Genomic DNA, 17,117 nt, shown 5'->3' on the forward strand with positions numbered 1-17,117 from the left:
CTGTGCGATCAGTCAGGATGTGAGCAGTACAGTTTCCACAGGGCCATGACCATTCCGAACCTAGATTCATGTCCAATTTCCTGCCCGCTCCCCGTAACCCTTAATTACCTTTACTTCTAGGAAACTATCTATTTCTGTTGTAAATTTATTTAATGATGTAGCTTCCACAGATTTCTGGGGCATCAAATTCCACAAATCTACCACCATCTGAGTGAAGAAGTTTCTCCTCATCTCAGTTTTGAAAGAGCAGCCTCTTACTCCAAGATTATGCCCCCGAGTTCTAGTTTCACCCATCATTGGGAACATCCTCACCGCATCCACCCGATCAAGCCCCTTCACAATCTTACATGTTTCAATAAGATCGCCTCTCATTCTTCTGAACTCCAATGAGTAGAGTCCCAATCTACTCAACCTCTCCTCATATGACCACCCCCTCATCCCCGGGATTAACCGAGTGAACCTTCTTTGTACTGACTCGAGAGGAAGTATGTCTTATCTTAAGTATGGACACCAAAACTGTATGCAGTATTCCAGGTGCGGTCTCACCAATGCCTTGTATAACTGCAGCAATACCTCCCTGTTTTTATATTCTATCCCCCTAGCAATAAAAGCCAACATTCAATTGGCCTTCTTGATCACTTGCTGCACCTGCATACTAACTTTTTGAGTTTCGTGCACCAGGACTCCCAGATCCCTTTGTACTACAGTACTTTCCAGTTTCTTGCCATTAAGATAATAAATGGCTCTATGATTTTTCCTGCCAAAGTGCATAACCTCACACTTTCCAGTATTGTATTCCATCTGCCAAATCTCTGCCCACTTACTTAGCCTGTCTATGTCACTTTGCAGGTTTTTTATGTCCTCCTCACTCAGTACTTTCCCTCCCATCTTTGTATCATCTGCAAACTTTGATACGTTAAACTCGGTCCCCTCCTCCAAATCGTTAATATAGATTGTAAAGAGTTGAGGACACAGCACTGACCCCTGCGGAACACCACTAGTTACTGATTGCCAGTCTGAGAATGAACCATTTATCCCAACTCTCTGCTTTCAGTCCTCCACCCACGCCAGAATATTACCCCCAATCCCGTGATTTTTTATCTTGAGCAATAATCTTTTGTTTAGCACCTTGTCAAATTCCTTTTGGAAGTCTAAATAAACTACGTCCACTGGTTCTCCTTTATCCACCCTGTATGTTACTTCCTCAAAGAACTCAAGCAAATTTGTCAAACATGACTTCCCCTTCTTGAAACCATGCTGATTTTGTCCTATTAAATTATGTTTATCCAAATGTCCCGTTACTGTCTCCTTAATAATGGACTCTAACATTTTACCAACCACAGATATTAGGCTAACAGGTCTATAGTTTCCAGCTTTCTGCCTACTACCCTTTTTAAATAAGAGAGTTACATTAGCAGTTTTCCGATCTGCCGGGACCTTTGCTGAGTCCAGGGAGTTTTGGAAAATTATTACCAATGCATCCACAATCCCTACCGCCACTTCCATCAAGACCCTAGGATGTAAGCCATCAGGTCCAGGGGATTTCTCCGGCTTGAGTCCCATTATTTTAGCAAGTACCACTTCCTTAGTGATTTTAATCGTATGTAGCTCCTCTCCCCCTCGAGCCCCCTGTTTGTCCAGTGTTGGGATATTTTTTGTATCCTCTACCGCAAAGACTGATACAAAATATTTGTACAACGTTTTTGCCATCTCCATGTTTCCCACCATTAATTTCCCGGTCTCATCCTCTAAGGGACCATCATTTACTTTAGCCACACTGTTTCTTTTAATATAACTATAGAAACTTTTGTTATCTGTTTTTATATTTTTTGCTAATTTACTTTCATAATCTATTTTCCCTTTCTTAATCAATCTTTTAGTTATTTTTTGCTGCCTTTTAAAGACTTCACAATCTTCTATCCTCCAACTAGATTTGGCTACCTTATATGCCCTTGTTTTTAGTCGGATACTATCCTTAATTACTTTACTTAGCCACAGATGGCGATCTTTTCTTTTACACCCTGTTTTCCTCAGTGGAATATATTTTTTTTGCAAGTTGTAAAATAACTCCTTAAATGTACACCACTGATCATGTACCGTCTTACCCTCTAATCTATTTTCCCAGTCCACTCTAATCAATTCCGCTCTCATACCTTCATAGTCTCCTTTATTCAAGCTCAGCACGCTTGTTTGAGATCCAACCTTCTCACCCTCTACTTGAATATGGAATTCAACCATGTTATGGTCACTCATTCCAAGGGGTCCTTTACGAGGACATTTTTAATTAATCATGTCTCTTTACACAGGACCAAATCTTGGTCAGTTGAACAGTTTCTGGGATATCGGTCAGATTGTTTTCTTGTGGAGAGTTTCTACGATTTCAGTCAGACTGTGGTTATTTTGTTTAGTTTATTGGTGAACGATCAGGTAGTTGTCATTTGGTCAGTTACAGGGTGATTGGTTAGAATCTGCTCGTGCGGCCAGTTTCTGTTCAATTTTGTTGATGTGAAGTGGCCAGTTTTATTTAATTGATCGAGTTATTTAAGCTATACCTCAATGAGTTGTGGATGTCGCTGGGAAGACAATCCTTTATTGCCACTCCTCAATTGCCCTTGAGAAGGTGGTGGTGAGCTAACATCCTGGACTGCTGCAATCGGTGTTGTGAATGTACTCCCACAGTGCCGTTAGGCAGGGAGTAGCAGGATTTTGGCACAGCGGCAATGAGTCAATGGCGATATTTCCAAGTCAGGATGTTATGTGACTTGGATGGGAAATTGGAGGTGGTTCTCCCATGCGTCTGCTGCCATTGTCTGCCAAGGTGGTAGAGGTTTTGGCTTGGGAGATGCAGTGGAAGAAGCCTTGACGAGTTGCTGCAGTGAAGCTTGTAGATAGTATGCATTTTTTATATTCATTCACTTCATTCAAATTCCCCAGCTGCCGTGGTGGAGATCTGAACTCATGTCTCCGGATCATTAGTCAGGCCTCGGGATTACCAATCCAGTATCATAACCAATAGCTACATTACCCCACAGCCAAATTGCAGCCACGTTGAATGATTAAGGTGGTGAATTGCGTGCTTATCAATCAGGATCCTTTTAACTGGATGGTATTGATCTGTATTGGTTTGAGGTGCTGTATTAATTTCATGTGCTACATTGGGTTGCGGTGCTGCATTAGTTTGAGCTTCTCCATTAGTTTGAGGTTCTCTATTAGTTTGAGGTTCTCTATTAGTTTGAGGTTCTCTATTAGTTTGAGGTTCTCTATTAGTTTGAGGTTCTCTATTAGTTTGAGGTTCTCTATTAGTTTGAGCGGCTGTATTCGATTGAGGGGCTTTATTCGTTTGAGGGGCTGTATTCGTTTGAGGGGCTGTATTCGTTTGAGGGGCTGTATTCGTTTGAGGGGCTGTATTAGTTTGAGGGACTTTATTAGTTTGAGGGGCTGTATTAGTTTGAGGGACTTTATTAGTTTGAGGGGCTGTATTAGTTTGAGGTGCTGTATTAGTTTGAGGGGCTGTATTAGTTTGAGGGGCTGTATTAGTTTGAGGTGCTGTATTGGTTTGAGGGGCTGTATTGGTTTGAGGGGCTGTATTATTTTGAGGGGTTTTATTAGTTTGAGGGGCTGTATTAGTTTGAGGGGCTGTATTCGTTTGAGGGGCTGTATTCGTTTGAGGGGCTGTATTCGTTTGAGGGGCTGTATTAGTTTGATGGACTTTATTAGTTTGAGGGGCTGTATTAGTTTGAGGGACTTTATTAGTTTGAGGGGCTGTATTAGTTTGAGGTGCTGTATTAGTTTGAGGGGCTGTATTAGTTTGAGGTGCTGTATTAGTTTGAGGTGCTGTATTGGTTTGAGGGGCTGTATTGGTTTGAGGGGCTGTACTATTTTGAGGGGTTTTATTAGTTTGAGGGGCTGTATTAGTTTGAGGTGCTGTATTGGTTTGAGGGGCTGTATTGGTTTGAGGGGCTGTATTATTTTGAGGGGCTTTATTAGTTTGAGGGGCTGTATTAGTTTGAGGGTCTGTATTAGTTTGAGGGGCTGTATTAGTTTGATGGACTTTATTAGTTTGAGGGGCTGTATTAGTTTGAGGGACTTTATTAGTTTGAGGGGCTGTATTAGTTTGAGGTGCTGTATTAGTTTGAGGGGCTGTATTAGTTTGAGGGGCTGTATTAGTTTGAGGTGCTGTATTGGTTTGAGGGGCTGTATTGGTTTGAGGGGCTGTACTATTTTGAGGGGTTTTATTAGTTTGAGGGGCTGTATTAGTTTGAGGTGCTGTATTGGTTTGAGGGGCTGTATTGGTTTGAGGGGCTGTATTATTTTGAGGGGCATTATTAGTTTGAGGGGCTGTATTAGTTTGAGGGTCTGTATTAGTTTGAGGGTCTGTATTAGTTTGAGGGTCTATATTAGTTTGAGATCCTGTATTAGTTTCAGAGGCTGTCTTAGTTTGTGGTGCTTTATTATATTAGCGTACTGTATTAGTTTGAGAGGCTGTAATAGCTTGAGGGGCTGTATTAGTTTGAGGGTCTGTATTAGTTTGAGGGGCTGTATTAGTTTGATGGACTTTATTAGTTTGAGGGGCTGTATTAGTTTGAGGGACTTTATTAGTTTGAGGGGCTGTATTAGTTTGAGGTGCTGTATTAGTTTGAGGGGCTGTATTAGTTTGAGGGGCTGTATTAGTTTGAGGTGCTGTATTGGTTTGAGGGGCTGTATTGGTTTGAGGGGCTGTACTATTTTGAGGGGTTTTATTAGTTTGAGGGGCTGTATTAGTTTGAGGTGCTGTATTGGTTTGAGGGGCTGTATTGGTTTGAGGGGCTGTATTATTTTGAGGGGCTTTATTAGTTTGAGGGGCTTTATTAGTTTGAGGGTCTGTATTAGTTTGAGGGTCTGTATTAGTTTGAGGGTCTATATTAGTTTGAGATCCTGTATTAGTTTCAGAGGCTGTCTTAGTTTGTGGTGCTTTATTATATTAGCGTACTGTATTAGTTTGAGAGGCTGTAATAGCTTGAGGGGCTGTATTAGTTTGATGCGCTTTATTAGATATTTTATTTTTATTTGGTTTAATAGATTCATTAGCTTTAGCGTATATATTGGTTTGAGAGGTACTGGTCGTTTAGGACATGGGAAAATTAAGAGCGCAGCCCCAGCCCAGAGTGCTGCACTGAGAGGGCACTCTAGCATTTGCAGTTTGATTACTGAATGAGCACAACAGCATGAAGGACATCACAGAAACAATATGAGATATGAGATGCACTGAAGGTGTTTGAAACAACAAACCTAGTGCTGGGAGAACACAGCTTGCAATTTCCATTGGTTAATTAATATGATCAGAATTCTCAAGTCTTTGGGGTTTTCAATTTAAAACTCAGCGCTAAATATATTCCATTATAACAGGGAATTAACTTGGCTGTCGTAACTTGTTTGTTCAACCTTTTAACAATGTTGCAACCTCAATCTCCCCGTGGAGATCGCGCAGGGTATAAATGAAAGGCTGTGGGATTCGGCTCAGAGTATAATTCAGAGAGATTGCCTGCAGCACGGACACATCGCTTCACACAGAAAATGTATCACACATTTGAGAGTGTCCAGAAAATATATTACATGATCCTTGCCGTCATTGGAGTTCCTGGTAAGTGATAATAACCATTGAAGTTGTGTAAATCTGTATGTGAGCTGTTCTCTGCTTTAGTTCTCTGGCTGATAATGTTACATGCTCGTCTAGTGGACATAGTTTTACAGACGTGCGATCAGTGTTTGGTAATTTCGTTAAGTCTAGTGTCTTGACACAACCTGTTTAATGCCATTTCCTGAACTGAAAATATACCTGTTTGTAGCTCACGGGCTCTCTGAATGATCAAGTTATTGCCGGTGGTGGAATATGATGTACAGTTAAATCAGTCCTCATTCCGGGAAATGTCTCTGAGAAATGGTGTTAGTGCAATGGTCTGTCACTGTAAAATTGTACTAAGTGTGGGTCACTAACCAGAGTGGAACACCTGACCCCAGTGACTATGTATTACTTGGAGTATCTCTCACTGTAGAATTTTACTGAGTGTGGGTCACTAACCAGAGTGGAACACCTGACCCCAGTGACTATGGATTACTTGGAGTACCTCTCACTGTAGAATTTTACTGAGTGTGGGTCACTAACTGGAGTGGAACACCTGACCCCAGTGACTATGGATTACTTGGAGTATCTCTCACTGTAGAATTTTACTGAGTGTAGATCACTAACTGGCGTGGAAGAATTCAGTTCGACTTTGTAATCACTATTTTAGGTGACTGATTTCTCCCCTCCATTTGTTTTATGAAGTGCAGCTCGGAACAGAGTGTAGAGCTGCGAGTTTGGTGAGAGAGGGAGTTCGGGGAGGGAGCTGTTACTTTCTTTTTCTATCTTTGTTAGCTTCCAGGAGAGCAGGAGTTACAAAGCTTTACAAGAGGGTACGGAGAACCAGCGGACGTTCATCTCGGTGGCACCACCCCGCTCCCGCTCCCCGCATTTGGAGAAAAATAAAAGGTGACATCACAGGAAAAAGGTTAAGGGATTGGTTGGTGAGTATTTTGCTCACTGCCCTTATCATTTAAAGCCAAGAACATTTATTAGTAATTGTAAGGTTTCAATAGTACTAATTTGTATCAGTAACAAATCTTATTAAAAGTAGTATCGTTTATTAATTAATAAAAATAAAGTAATTAAACCTCTATAATTAATGCAGGGCAGGTGATGTGTGGCGACTGCAGTACGTGGGAGCTACTGGATGCGTGATCCAGGATGAGCACATCTGCGGTAAGTGTCTGCGGCTCGAGGAGCTTCGGCTCAGAGTTGATGAGCTGGAGGCCGAGCTGCGGAAACTGCGATGCATCAGGGAGGGGGAAAGTTATCTGGCCACTTTATTCCAGGAGGCAGTCACACCCCTTAGGATAGTGTCTTCTGATTTGGTCAGTGGTCCAGGGCATGAGTATGTGACTGCGAGTGAGGCAGGTATGGGGATCCAGGACGTGGAGGAGCCTCAGCCTTTGCAATTGTCCAACAGGTTTGAGCTTCTTGCGAAAAGTATGGATGAAAGTGGTGGCTGCAGGATGGATGAGCAAACTGACCATGGCACCGAGATACAGGAAGCCGTTCAAGCGGGGGTAGTTAATAGGAATGTAGCAGTAATTTGGGACAGCATAGTCAGGGAATAAAAACAGTTCGCTGCGGCCAAGAGTGAGATTACAGACAGCTGTGTTGCCTGCCCGATGACAGGGTTCGGGACATCTGCTCTGGGCTGGACAGGAACTTGCAGGGTGAGGGGGAGGAGCCAGTGGTCGTGGTCAATGTAGGTGCCAAAGTTATAGGTAGTACTAGGAAAGAGGTTCTGCTGAGAGAGTATGAGCAGCTAGGGGTTAAGCTAAAAAGCAGAACATCAAGGGTAACAATATCTGCATTATTACCCGAGCCACGAGCAAATTGCCATAGCGTAAATAAAATAAGAGTGATGAATGCGTGGCTGAAAGCCTGGTGTGGGAGAAATTGGTTTCAATTCCTAGGGCACTGGCACCAGTAGTGGGGAAAGTAGGATATCTATATTTGGGTCGGTCATCACCTGCACTGTGCTTGGACCAGTGTTCTGGCGAGTCGTATAATTAGGGTAGTAGCGAGGGCTTTAAACTAAATATTGGGGGCATGGGATCAAATTAGGGAAGATGTTGTAATTTAAAGATTAGAGACAAGGCAATAGAAAAAGATATTAACGTGGAAAATGTTAAACAGACAGTGACAGAAATTATAGAGAGTACACAGCTAAGAGTAAATCAACAGATAAGGCTAGAGGTTACAAAAGTAATATAAAGACAAAACTAAAGGCACTGCATCTGAACGGAATTAGCATGCGAAACAAAGCAGATGAACTGAAAGCGCAAATAGAAATAAATAAATCTGATTTGATAGCCATTACAGAAACATGGCTGCAGGGTTATGTAGATTGGGACCTGAATATTGAAGTGTACATGATATTTAGGAAGGCCAGGAAGGTGGTAAAAGTTGGAAGGGTGGATCTGTTAATTAATGATGGTATTAGCACTATAGAGAGTGATGACTTAAGTTCAGGAAACCAGGATGTAGAAGCGGTTTGGGTAGAGATGAGAACTGATAAATGCAAGAAGTCACTTGTGGGAGTGGTGTACCGGCCAGCTAACAGTAACCACATGGTAGGATGGAGTATAAAGGAAGAAATAATGGGAGCTTCTCAGAAGGGTTCAGCAATAATCAGGGGATTTTAAACTGCATATAGACTGGAAAAATCAGACGGGCAAAGTTGGCATCGATGAAGAGTTCTTGGAATGTTTTCTGGATAGTTTCTTACAAAATCACGTTCTGGAGCCAACCAGAGAGCAGGCTAAATTAGACCTGGTGTTCTGCAAGGAGATAGTATTAATCAATGACCTCATAGCGAAGGCGCCCCTAGGTAGCAGCGATCATAATATGATTGAATTTTACAATCAGTTTGACAGAGAGAAGAGTGGGTCCAAGACTTGTAATTTAAGCTTACATAAGGACATTTAAGAGTGCATGAAAGCAGAGCTAGTTAAAGTGAACTGGCAAATTAGGTTAAGGGATACATCAATAGAGTTGTAGTGGCAGACAATTAAGGGGATGTTTCAAAATACACACAATATATGCAATCGAACGAGAAAGGAAAATATCAAGGGGAGGAACCACCATCCGTGGTTAACTAAAAATTTTAAGACAATATTAAACTTAAAGAAAAAGCTGAAACTTGCGCAAAGATGGGTGGCAGGATTGGACAGAATGTAAAAAACTGCAAAGAATGACTAAAAGATTAATAAGGAGAGAAAAATTAGTGTACGAGTGAAAGCCAGCTAGAAATATAAAAACAGATAGTAGAAGTTTTTATAGATATTTATAAAAGAAAAGATTTAACAAAGTTAGCATTGGTCCTATAAAAAGTGAGGCTGGGGAATCAATAATGGATAATAAGGAGATGGCTGTTGAATTGAACAGGTATTTTGCATCGGTCTCCACTATAGCGGATACGACTAAAATCCCAGAAATAGCTGAAATCAGGAAATGGAAGGGAGGGAGGAAATCAAGATAATTATAATCACCAGGGAAGTGGTACTGAGCAAATTGTTGGAGATGCGGTCTATCAAGTCCGCGGGCCTGATTGACTTCATCCTAGGGACTTAAAAGAAGTGGCTAGTGAGATAGTTGATGCGTTGCGTTTAATTTTTTTAATTTCCCTAGATTCGGGGAAGGTTCCATTAGATTGGGAAATAGCGAATGTAACTTTATTCAAAATGGAAGGGAGACTGAAAGCAGGAAACTACAGGCCAGCTAGCTTACCATCTGTCATAGGAAAGATGTTAGAAACGATTATTAAAGGTGTTGTAGCAGGGCACTTCGAAAAGTTCAAAGTAATCAGGCATAGTCAACATGGTTTTGTGCAAGGGAAATCATGTTTAACAAATTTATTGGAGTTGTTTGAGGAAGTAACATGTGCTGTGGATAAAGGGGAAACTGTGGATGTACTGTCCTTAGATTTCCAGAAGGCATTTGTTAAGGTGCCACATCAAAGGTTATTGCAGAAAAGAAAAGCTCATATTGTAGGGGGTAACATATTGGCATGGATACAAGATTGGCTAGCTAACTGGAAACAGCGAGTAGGCATAAATGGGTCATTTTCTGATTGGCAAGATGTAACCAGTGGTGTGCCACAGGGATCAGTGCTGGGCTTCAACATTGTACATTTGTATAAATGACTTGGATGAAGGGACCGATCGTATTGTTGCTAAATTTGCGAATGCCACAAAGTTAGGTATGACGATGCATTGTGAAGAGGACATTAGAAGGCCGTAAAGGGATATAGATAGGATAAGTGAGAGGGCAAAGATCTGGCAAATGGAGCATAATGTGGGAAAATGTGAAGTTGTTCATTTTGGCAGGAAGAATAAAAAAGAAGCATAATATCTAGATGGTGAGACATTTCAGAGCTCTGAGATGCAGAGCGATTTGGATGTCCTAGTCCATGAAGCGCAAAAGGTGCAGCAAGTAATTAGGCAAGCTAATAGAATGTTATAATTTATTGCGAGGGCAGCACGGTGGCATAGTGGTTAGCACTGTTGCCTCACAGCGCCAGAGACCCGGGTTCGACTCCGGCCTCGGGTGACTGTCTGTGTGGAGTTTGCACATTCTCCCCGTGTTTGCGTGGGTTTTCTCCGGGTGCTCCGGTTTCCTCCCACAGTCCAAAGATGTGCGGGTTAGGATGATTGGCTATGATAAAAATTGACCCTTAGTGTTAGGGGGATTAAATACGTGGGGTTATTGGGATAGGGTGGGATATGTATTGGTGCAGGGGTTACGGGGATCGGGTGGGATATGTGTCAGTGCAGGCTCGATGGGCCGAAATGGCCTCTATCTGCACTGTGAGGTTTCTGTGATTCTGTGAATTGAATACAAAAGTAGGGAGGTTAAGCTACAGTTACACAGGGCATTGGTGAGACCACACCTGGAGGACTGTGTACAGTATTGGTCTCCTTATTTAAGGAAGGATGTAAATGCGTTGGATGCAGTTCAGAGAAGGTTTGCTAGACCAAAACCTGGAATGGGCGGGTTGTCTTATGAGAAAAGTTTGTGCAGTCTTCGCTTGTATCCGATGGAGTTCAGAAAAGTAAGAGGTGACTTGATTGAAACATATACGATCCTGAGGGGTCTGGACAGGGTGGATGTGGCGAGGGTGTTTCCTCTTCTGCGAGAATCTAGAACTAGGGGTCACTATTTAAAAATAAGGGGTCACCCATTTAAGATGGAAATGAGGAGAAATGTTTTCTCTCAAAGGGCGGTGTATGCAGAGTCTTTGAATATTTTTAAGGCAGAGGTAGATAGATTCTCGGTTAGCAAGGGGGCGAAAGGTTATCGGGGGTGTGCGGGAATGTGGACGAATCGGATGAGCCATGATCTTATTTAATGGCGCAGCAGGCTCGAAGGGCCGAGTGGCCGACTCCTGCTCCTAAATCCTATGTTCGAAATTGATGGCGAAAGAGAATATTTTTGCTTTTGGGTAAAGATGTTTTAAAAACGCGTATGAAGTGAAATGCATTGATATTGAGCTGCAAGAACAGAAACAGGTTTAAATACTTTTCTTACACTAAGAGTAGTTACTGTAAGCACTTCAGTTGTTTTAGTGCTGAATATTCCCCTTCCCCCAACACGTTCCTGTAAGCCTGTGGGTCATGAGTTCTGAATTTCATTATCTGTCTACTAGTCAGGATGAATATTACGCTGTGGTTTTTGATTATTGCACTTCGGAAAGTGATTAATGTTTGACAGATCAGTTCTTATCTATGATTCAGAGGGCTAGAAATTCATCATAGCCTAGGAATGGGCTGTAGCATTAGAAAAGTTGGAGAATTAGTGTCAGGCGCTAATGGTTTAGCGAGCATGCAACATTCATGCACAATGCTCAAATAAATGATTGGAAATCTATTTCAAGTTTTTAACCACAAGCTCATTGGCGTTACACTCAAAGGGTGGACCAATATCAGTAGCACTCTAATCACAAGTCATGATTGCCGCAGGCTTTTTCTTGTTCTGGAAGGGAAGGATCATTGATGCTGCAGAACTTCATTCTCAGCATGGCTGGCTGTGCAGCTGCCTCAGCAAGCTTCAGCAGGTCAAGGAAAAGGAGTTGGAGGACTAAAGCAGCTGTAGTCATTGCAGATCCATGCCCCAGGGAGAGTGCCTGCAGATTCTGCGATTAAACATTGGAGGCATTGGTGTTCGCTGTGGAGAGATGGATGGCGGTGCACTACCCAGCAAGTGGCAGAAGGCCCTCGCCAGAAGCCTTCTGCACCATGGGTAGGGAAGTAGCGCAGCACGTCTTGGGCAGAACTGTCATCCCCTGGATCCGCACAAAGTGCAGGAAGAAATTTAGCGACTTCACTTGCGTGGACAGGGTGAGTGAATGCTTCTACAAATCTATGTACCGCCATCTGAACCAATCTTCACACTCCACGAAAAGCACCACACCCGCAGCACTCAACCACCAACAAAATCTATCTACCAACACTCACAGCCACATCTCACACCTTGCACACAAAGACACCTATACACCGATGGCAAGCACATTAGCCAATCACATTGTTCCACAATCACTCACACACTTTCCTTTCCTTTCCTTCCTTTCCAAGGTCGTTCAGAACAGGAGGGGGCAGCAGCGCGCATGCGGTGTCCAAGTCGACACCTAACCACTGTCTGCACTGGAGAAACGAGTGCTGCAGATTATTGGGCGCCAGGTGGTGGATGCCGTGGCCCACGGCGACGTTGACCCCCTTGGGTACAAAAACGGTATATTCTATCCTAATCCTTCTTCCAACATCCCTCTTCCACCTCACGCCACAAGCCATTCACACATTCCCCCTAATCAGACTGTATGCATGCATTTCTCCCCTTCTGTCCCCTCCCCTCACCTTAGCATGACTCTTGTGCCAGTAAGATTTAAAGTAATGAGCAAGCAGCTGAGCAGCCTGTCCCTGAGGGCACTATACAGAGCGAGGTGGAAGAAGAGGAGGAGGAAGAACACACCGAGTCATTGCCTCTCTCTCCCTTAGGCACCAGCTCAGACACTGGCACTACTCCTTCTTTACAGGCTAGTATAGTCGCCGGATCTGCAGAAGGGAAGGCACCGGTGACGAGTGGGCTGCAGCAAGGTAAGGGGGAAAGGGTAGCTCAGGGCCCATCTCCCAGGAGGGCGAGTTCGACTGGGAGTTCGGCTGCACAGGACTCAGATCAGGACCCCGATGGTGAGGCTGCTAGAAGAATGGTGAAGGGCATGCACAGGGAGATGATAGGTGCAATAGCAAGGTTGCCCGAAATCACATCGGCAATGATAAAGAGCATGGAGGAGTCCGCCCACAAACTTGCACAATGCTTTGCACACACCTTGTATCCCATCATTTCCAGTCTGCAAGGAATGGTAGATTCCCAGAGAGACCTTGAGTCCCAGACCCGAAGACGCCTGTGAATGGCAAGCTGGCAGCTTCCATTGCAGCACAGGCAGAAGTGACACAACGTTTAGTGCTGTAATGCAGTGTTTTCTTGGTGGTATCCAAACTCAGACAGGTGCCATGCAGTCTCAGCTCTGACAGCTGCCATCGTGGCTGAGTCTATCACTGTCGACCAGAGCTTTCACGATACCTCAGCAGGTCAACAATCTGTGTTCCAACAGATTTCTTGGGATGATGTGGTGCTGCCCCGGGAGAGTGTCAGTGCATCAGTGGAGCAGGAACCTGCTGTCTTCTCCAGAATCACAACATTCCTGCTCCCACAAATGCCACTAAGCCTTTGCCTGTCATCCAGCCAGCCCAGACAACTGCCGCCCGTGCTGAGGTGGTGCAGTCTCTAGCTGGCCCTGCCAGGCCCAGAGCTGGTTGAGTCGCTCTTCAAGACCATCTTAAGTATCCCGCAGGGAAACTCAGCAGCCTTCCACCTGTCCTGCTGCAGCCACTAGGTCAAAACATCGTAGGAGCACTGGCGTTGGCAAAAACACAGTAACGAGAAGCACCCAGCGACTGCACAGGCGTGAATAGTTAATTCATTTTTATTAAGTATGTGTTCACTGATTATTCATAAATTTATTCATTAACTTTTGATCCTTGAGTGGTGTCTCTCACTTCTTCTTTGCGCTGTGATATGGCCTGAAGTAAAGATGGTGATGTGGTGAGCAATGGAGATCTGTGGTATACTTCATTCGTATGTCAGTTATTTGAGTTGGTCACGGACCGCCCTTCTGGAAAGCTGATAGAGTGGATGTCTCCTCCCTCTCTCCTGTTGCTCCTCCTCCTCGTCTACCTCCTCGTGGTCCTCATCCTCCTCTTCCTCCTCGAACTCCTCCTCCACATCCTCCTCACCCTCTTCCTCCTCCTGAGGTGCTTCCGTAATCCCAGGTGGCAAGGGCTGGGCTCCCAAGTTGTGGCGCATGCAGCAAACATCAGGAAATGTGACACCCGCTCCAGCAAATACTGGAGGGCTCCTCCCGATCGGTCAAGGCAGTGGAACTGTTGCATCAGCATGCAGATGGTCGGCTCGATAATGTTCCTGGTGGCAGCATGGCGCTCATTATATGACTGCTGGGCAGGGGCGTTGGGTCTGCAGAGGGGAGTCATGAACCAGATGGAGAGCAGGTAGCCCTTGTCTCTGACCAGCTAGCCGTGAGCTTGATGTGGTGGCTGGAAGAGTGCGGGCACACCAGTCTTGGGCAGGATGAAGGCTGGTGCGTATATCTGAGGTCCACCCACCATTCTCTGCCAGATTCCCTGGCCACTGGAACCTTCTCCTCTTTTACAGATTTTCCGTCCTTGCCTCCCCCTCTGTTATTCTGCTACAGCCATTTATTCCTGATCTGGTCCAATCTTTTATTTCTTTAATTGTCCTATCTCCCTTGACCAATTATCCATTTTATTCCTGGATCACTTCTGCCCTCCACCCGAGCATAGACCTCTCAATTGTTCTTTCCTCCCCTCCCCTACTTTTCTCTGGCTCTATCATTGCTTTAAAACTGTTAATATCTAATATGTTTCAGTTCTGATGAAAGATAGTCGAACTTAAATGTTAACACTGTTTCTCTCTCCACAGATGATGCCTGACTTGATGTGTGTCCACATCATTATCTGTATTTATCAGAGTTACAGCATTCTTAATATTGTGCTTTTGATATCGACCAGGCGGGTTCGGTAGGCAGGTTATAGTTTTGTCGTTGACAGCTTCCCTGCATGAAGTCAGCGGGATTGGCCAGCTTTGATTTCAGTCGGGGGGGGAGGAATCTGGAGAAGATCGCAGGACCAAGTCCATGGCCCTGAGATGCTGGGTGGCCGATCCTGGGTTTTTTTCCGATCCCCCGGCCCCGGGGGGTGATGGCTGTCCAATACCAGGGTGTGATCTGATCCCCGAACACGGGAAGGGTTCTGCAAATCCGGGGGCAGTCCAATCACGAGCCAGGATGGTGGTCCGATTTATCTGTTAAACTCGGAAGCAGGTGGTCTGGAGGCGGGCTGTGGTCGGATGGAGATTTAAACCTGATAATCTCTTACCCGACTAAAAAACAACCCGTTCTTGGTTATAAAATACGGCCCATATTCTCTGGGCCCAGATACGGAGAATGTTTGATCAGTAGTTTGCATTCTCTTTTCCCTGCTCTTTTTTTCAGTTAATTTAGTGGCGATTGTGATCCTGTCCCGGGGAAAGTGTGGGCTCTCCACCTGCACCACTCGCTATCTGGTGGCGATGGCAGCGGCAGATCTACTGGTCATCATCACTGAGGTCATACTGAACCAGATCAATTGGTATTATTTCCCAATGTGTTTCCTGGACATCACTCCTGTGTGTAGTGTTCGCACTGTCCTGGTCGGTGCAGCCACAGACTGTTCTGTCTGGTTCACCGTCACTTTCACCTTCGATCGATTTGTGGCCATTTGTTGCCAGAATCTGAAAACAAAATATTGCACTGAGAAAACTGCGACTGTGGTTCTGGCAACAACCTGCATTCTGCTCTGTTTAAAAAACGTTCCCTTCTACTTTATATTTAAACCAGGAGAGATAATCGACAATGTGCCATGGTACTGTTACGTAAAACCAAGCTATTATTCTGAGCCCGGTTGGGTCGAATATGACTGGCTTGACACAATTTTAACTCCATTGCTCCCATTCGCTTTCATTTTGTTGCTCAACGCTCTGACAGTCAGGCACATTTTAGTGGCCAGTCGAGTCCGTAAGGTACTGAGGGGTGAGAGCAAGGGAGAGAATCGCAGTGACCCAGAGATGGAGAGCAGAAGGAAGTCTGTGATTTTACTCTTCACCATATCTGGCAGCTTCATACTTCTGTGGTCGGTATATGTAATATATTTCATATACTATTACATTAGACGTGTAGATTCCAATTATCACAATGATTCTATATCTATATTTAATGAAGTCGGATATATGCTGCAGAATTTAAGTTGCTGCACAAACACATTTATTTATGGGGTGACCCAGTCCAAGTTCAGAGAGCAGTTGAAGAGTGCGGGGAAATATCCGGTTGCCTCAATTATTCAATTAATTAAGAAGCAGAACAACTGAGCGCAGCCCAGATTCGGGTCCCAGTGTTTCCAGCCCATAAATCTAATACTTACCCCAGAATGCCATCAACTGTATTACATCAGGAATCGCTGGTGATCTGAAAATAGAACCATCGGCGGGGCAAGCACTTTTTTTTAGAACGCAGCAGCATTTCTGACTGAGAGTTCTCACCTTGTCTTTCGGGACAGGACCACTAGCTTTTTGCATATTTAGTGCATCATTTCACTTGCAGCTTCCAGAGTAAGAGCAACGTCAATAGGAAGGCAGGCAGAGCTGAGCGGTAGTTCTGGTGCTTATATTAAAAGATTAAGCAGCACTGAAACCGGATATTCGGCCCAACTAGTCTGTGCTGCTTATTGTGCTCCTCACGAGATTCCTTCCATTGGTTCCACCTCATCTCAGCCTCTCAGCAAAAACATCTTACATTTATACAGCGTCTTTAACGGAGTAAAAGATCCCAAGGTGCTTCACAGGAGGTTACAGAACAAAGGTGCGGTAGAGAGCCAGTAATGTATAGGGGTGAATCCCAGAGCTTAGTGCCGAAGATTGACTGCTGCAGTTTGTTGGCAGCAATAAGTGTAAGAAGTAAATTCCCGTCCCTGAACTGTCACAGAACTTCCTGCTCCTACATCGATTTGCAATGTATTGACAGAAAGTTGTTTTTGTTGTATCTGTTGTGGGATCTGTAACAGCAAATTTTAGCCAACCAATGAGAACAACCTTCAATTTATTTTACATGTTGTTATTTAATGTGTACTGAATTTTTTTTGCTGTTCATATTCCACACTTCTGGTAAGTAATTTTCAGCCTCTGATCTCACTCTGTACTCCGGGCAGTCACTGAGTGGATAACTAGTGCCTGGCCCTGCTGTATTCTAACAGTAATGTGGTATTACTTTGTTCTTTTTGTCCAAGTTACATTGTGAGTTTTGAAGAATTAAGAATAAAGATTGAAGGGTAAATTGATTTGACATGAAATTGGTCATTTTCTTCTGAACTATTGATAGCTAGGA

General features: G+C 44.0%; 1 protein-coding gene across 1 annotated transcript; it reads left to right on the forward strand.

Moving 5' to 3' along the window:
* Nucleotides 1–5,461: 5,461 nt before the first annotated feature.
* LOC147087634 (putative G protein-coupled receptor 139) lies at nt 5,462–16,893 on the forward strand. The gene is made up of 2 exons (XM_085977811.1): nt 5,462–5,620; nt 15,195–16,893. The coding sequence occupies exons 1-2, from the start codon at nt 5,554–5,556 to the stop codon at nt 16,103–16,105; spliced, it is 978 nt and encodes a 325-aa protein (XP_085833937.1). The 5' UTR covers nt 5,462–5,553; the 3' UTR covers nt 16,106–16,893.
* Nucleotides 16,894–17,117: the final 224 nt, after the last annotated feature.

This window comes from Somniosus microcephalus, unplaced genomic scaffold, assembly GCF_052327205.1.
Source record: "Somniosus microcephalus isolate GS21.2 unplaced genomic scaffold, FLI_Smic_1.0 unresolved_chr5, whole genome shotgun sequence".
Taxonomy (NCBI): Eukaryota; Metazoa; Chordata; class Chondrichthyes; order Squaliformes; family Somniosidae; genus Somniosus; species Somniosus microcephalus.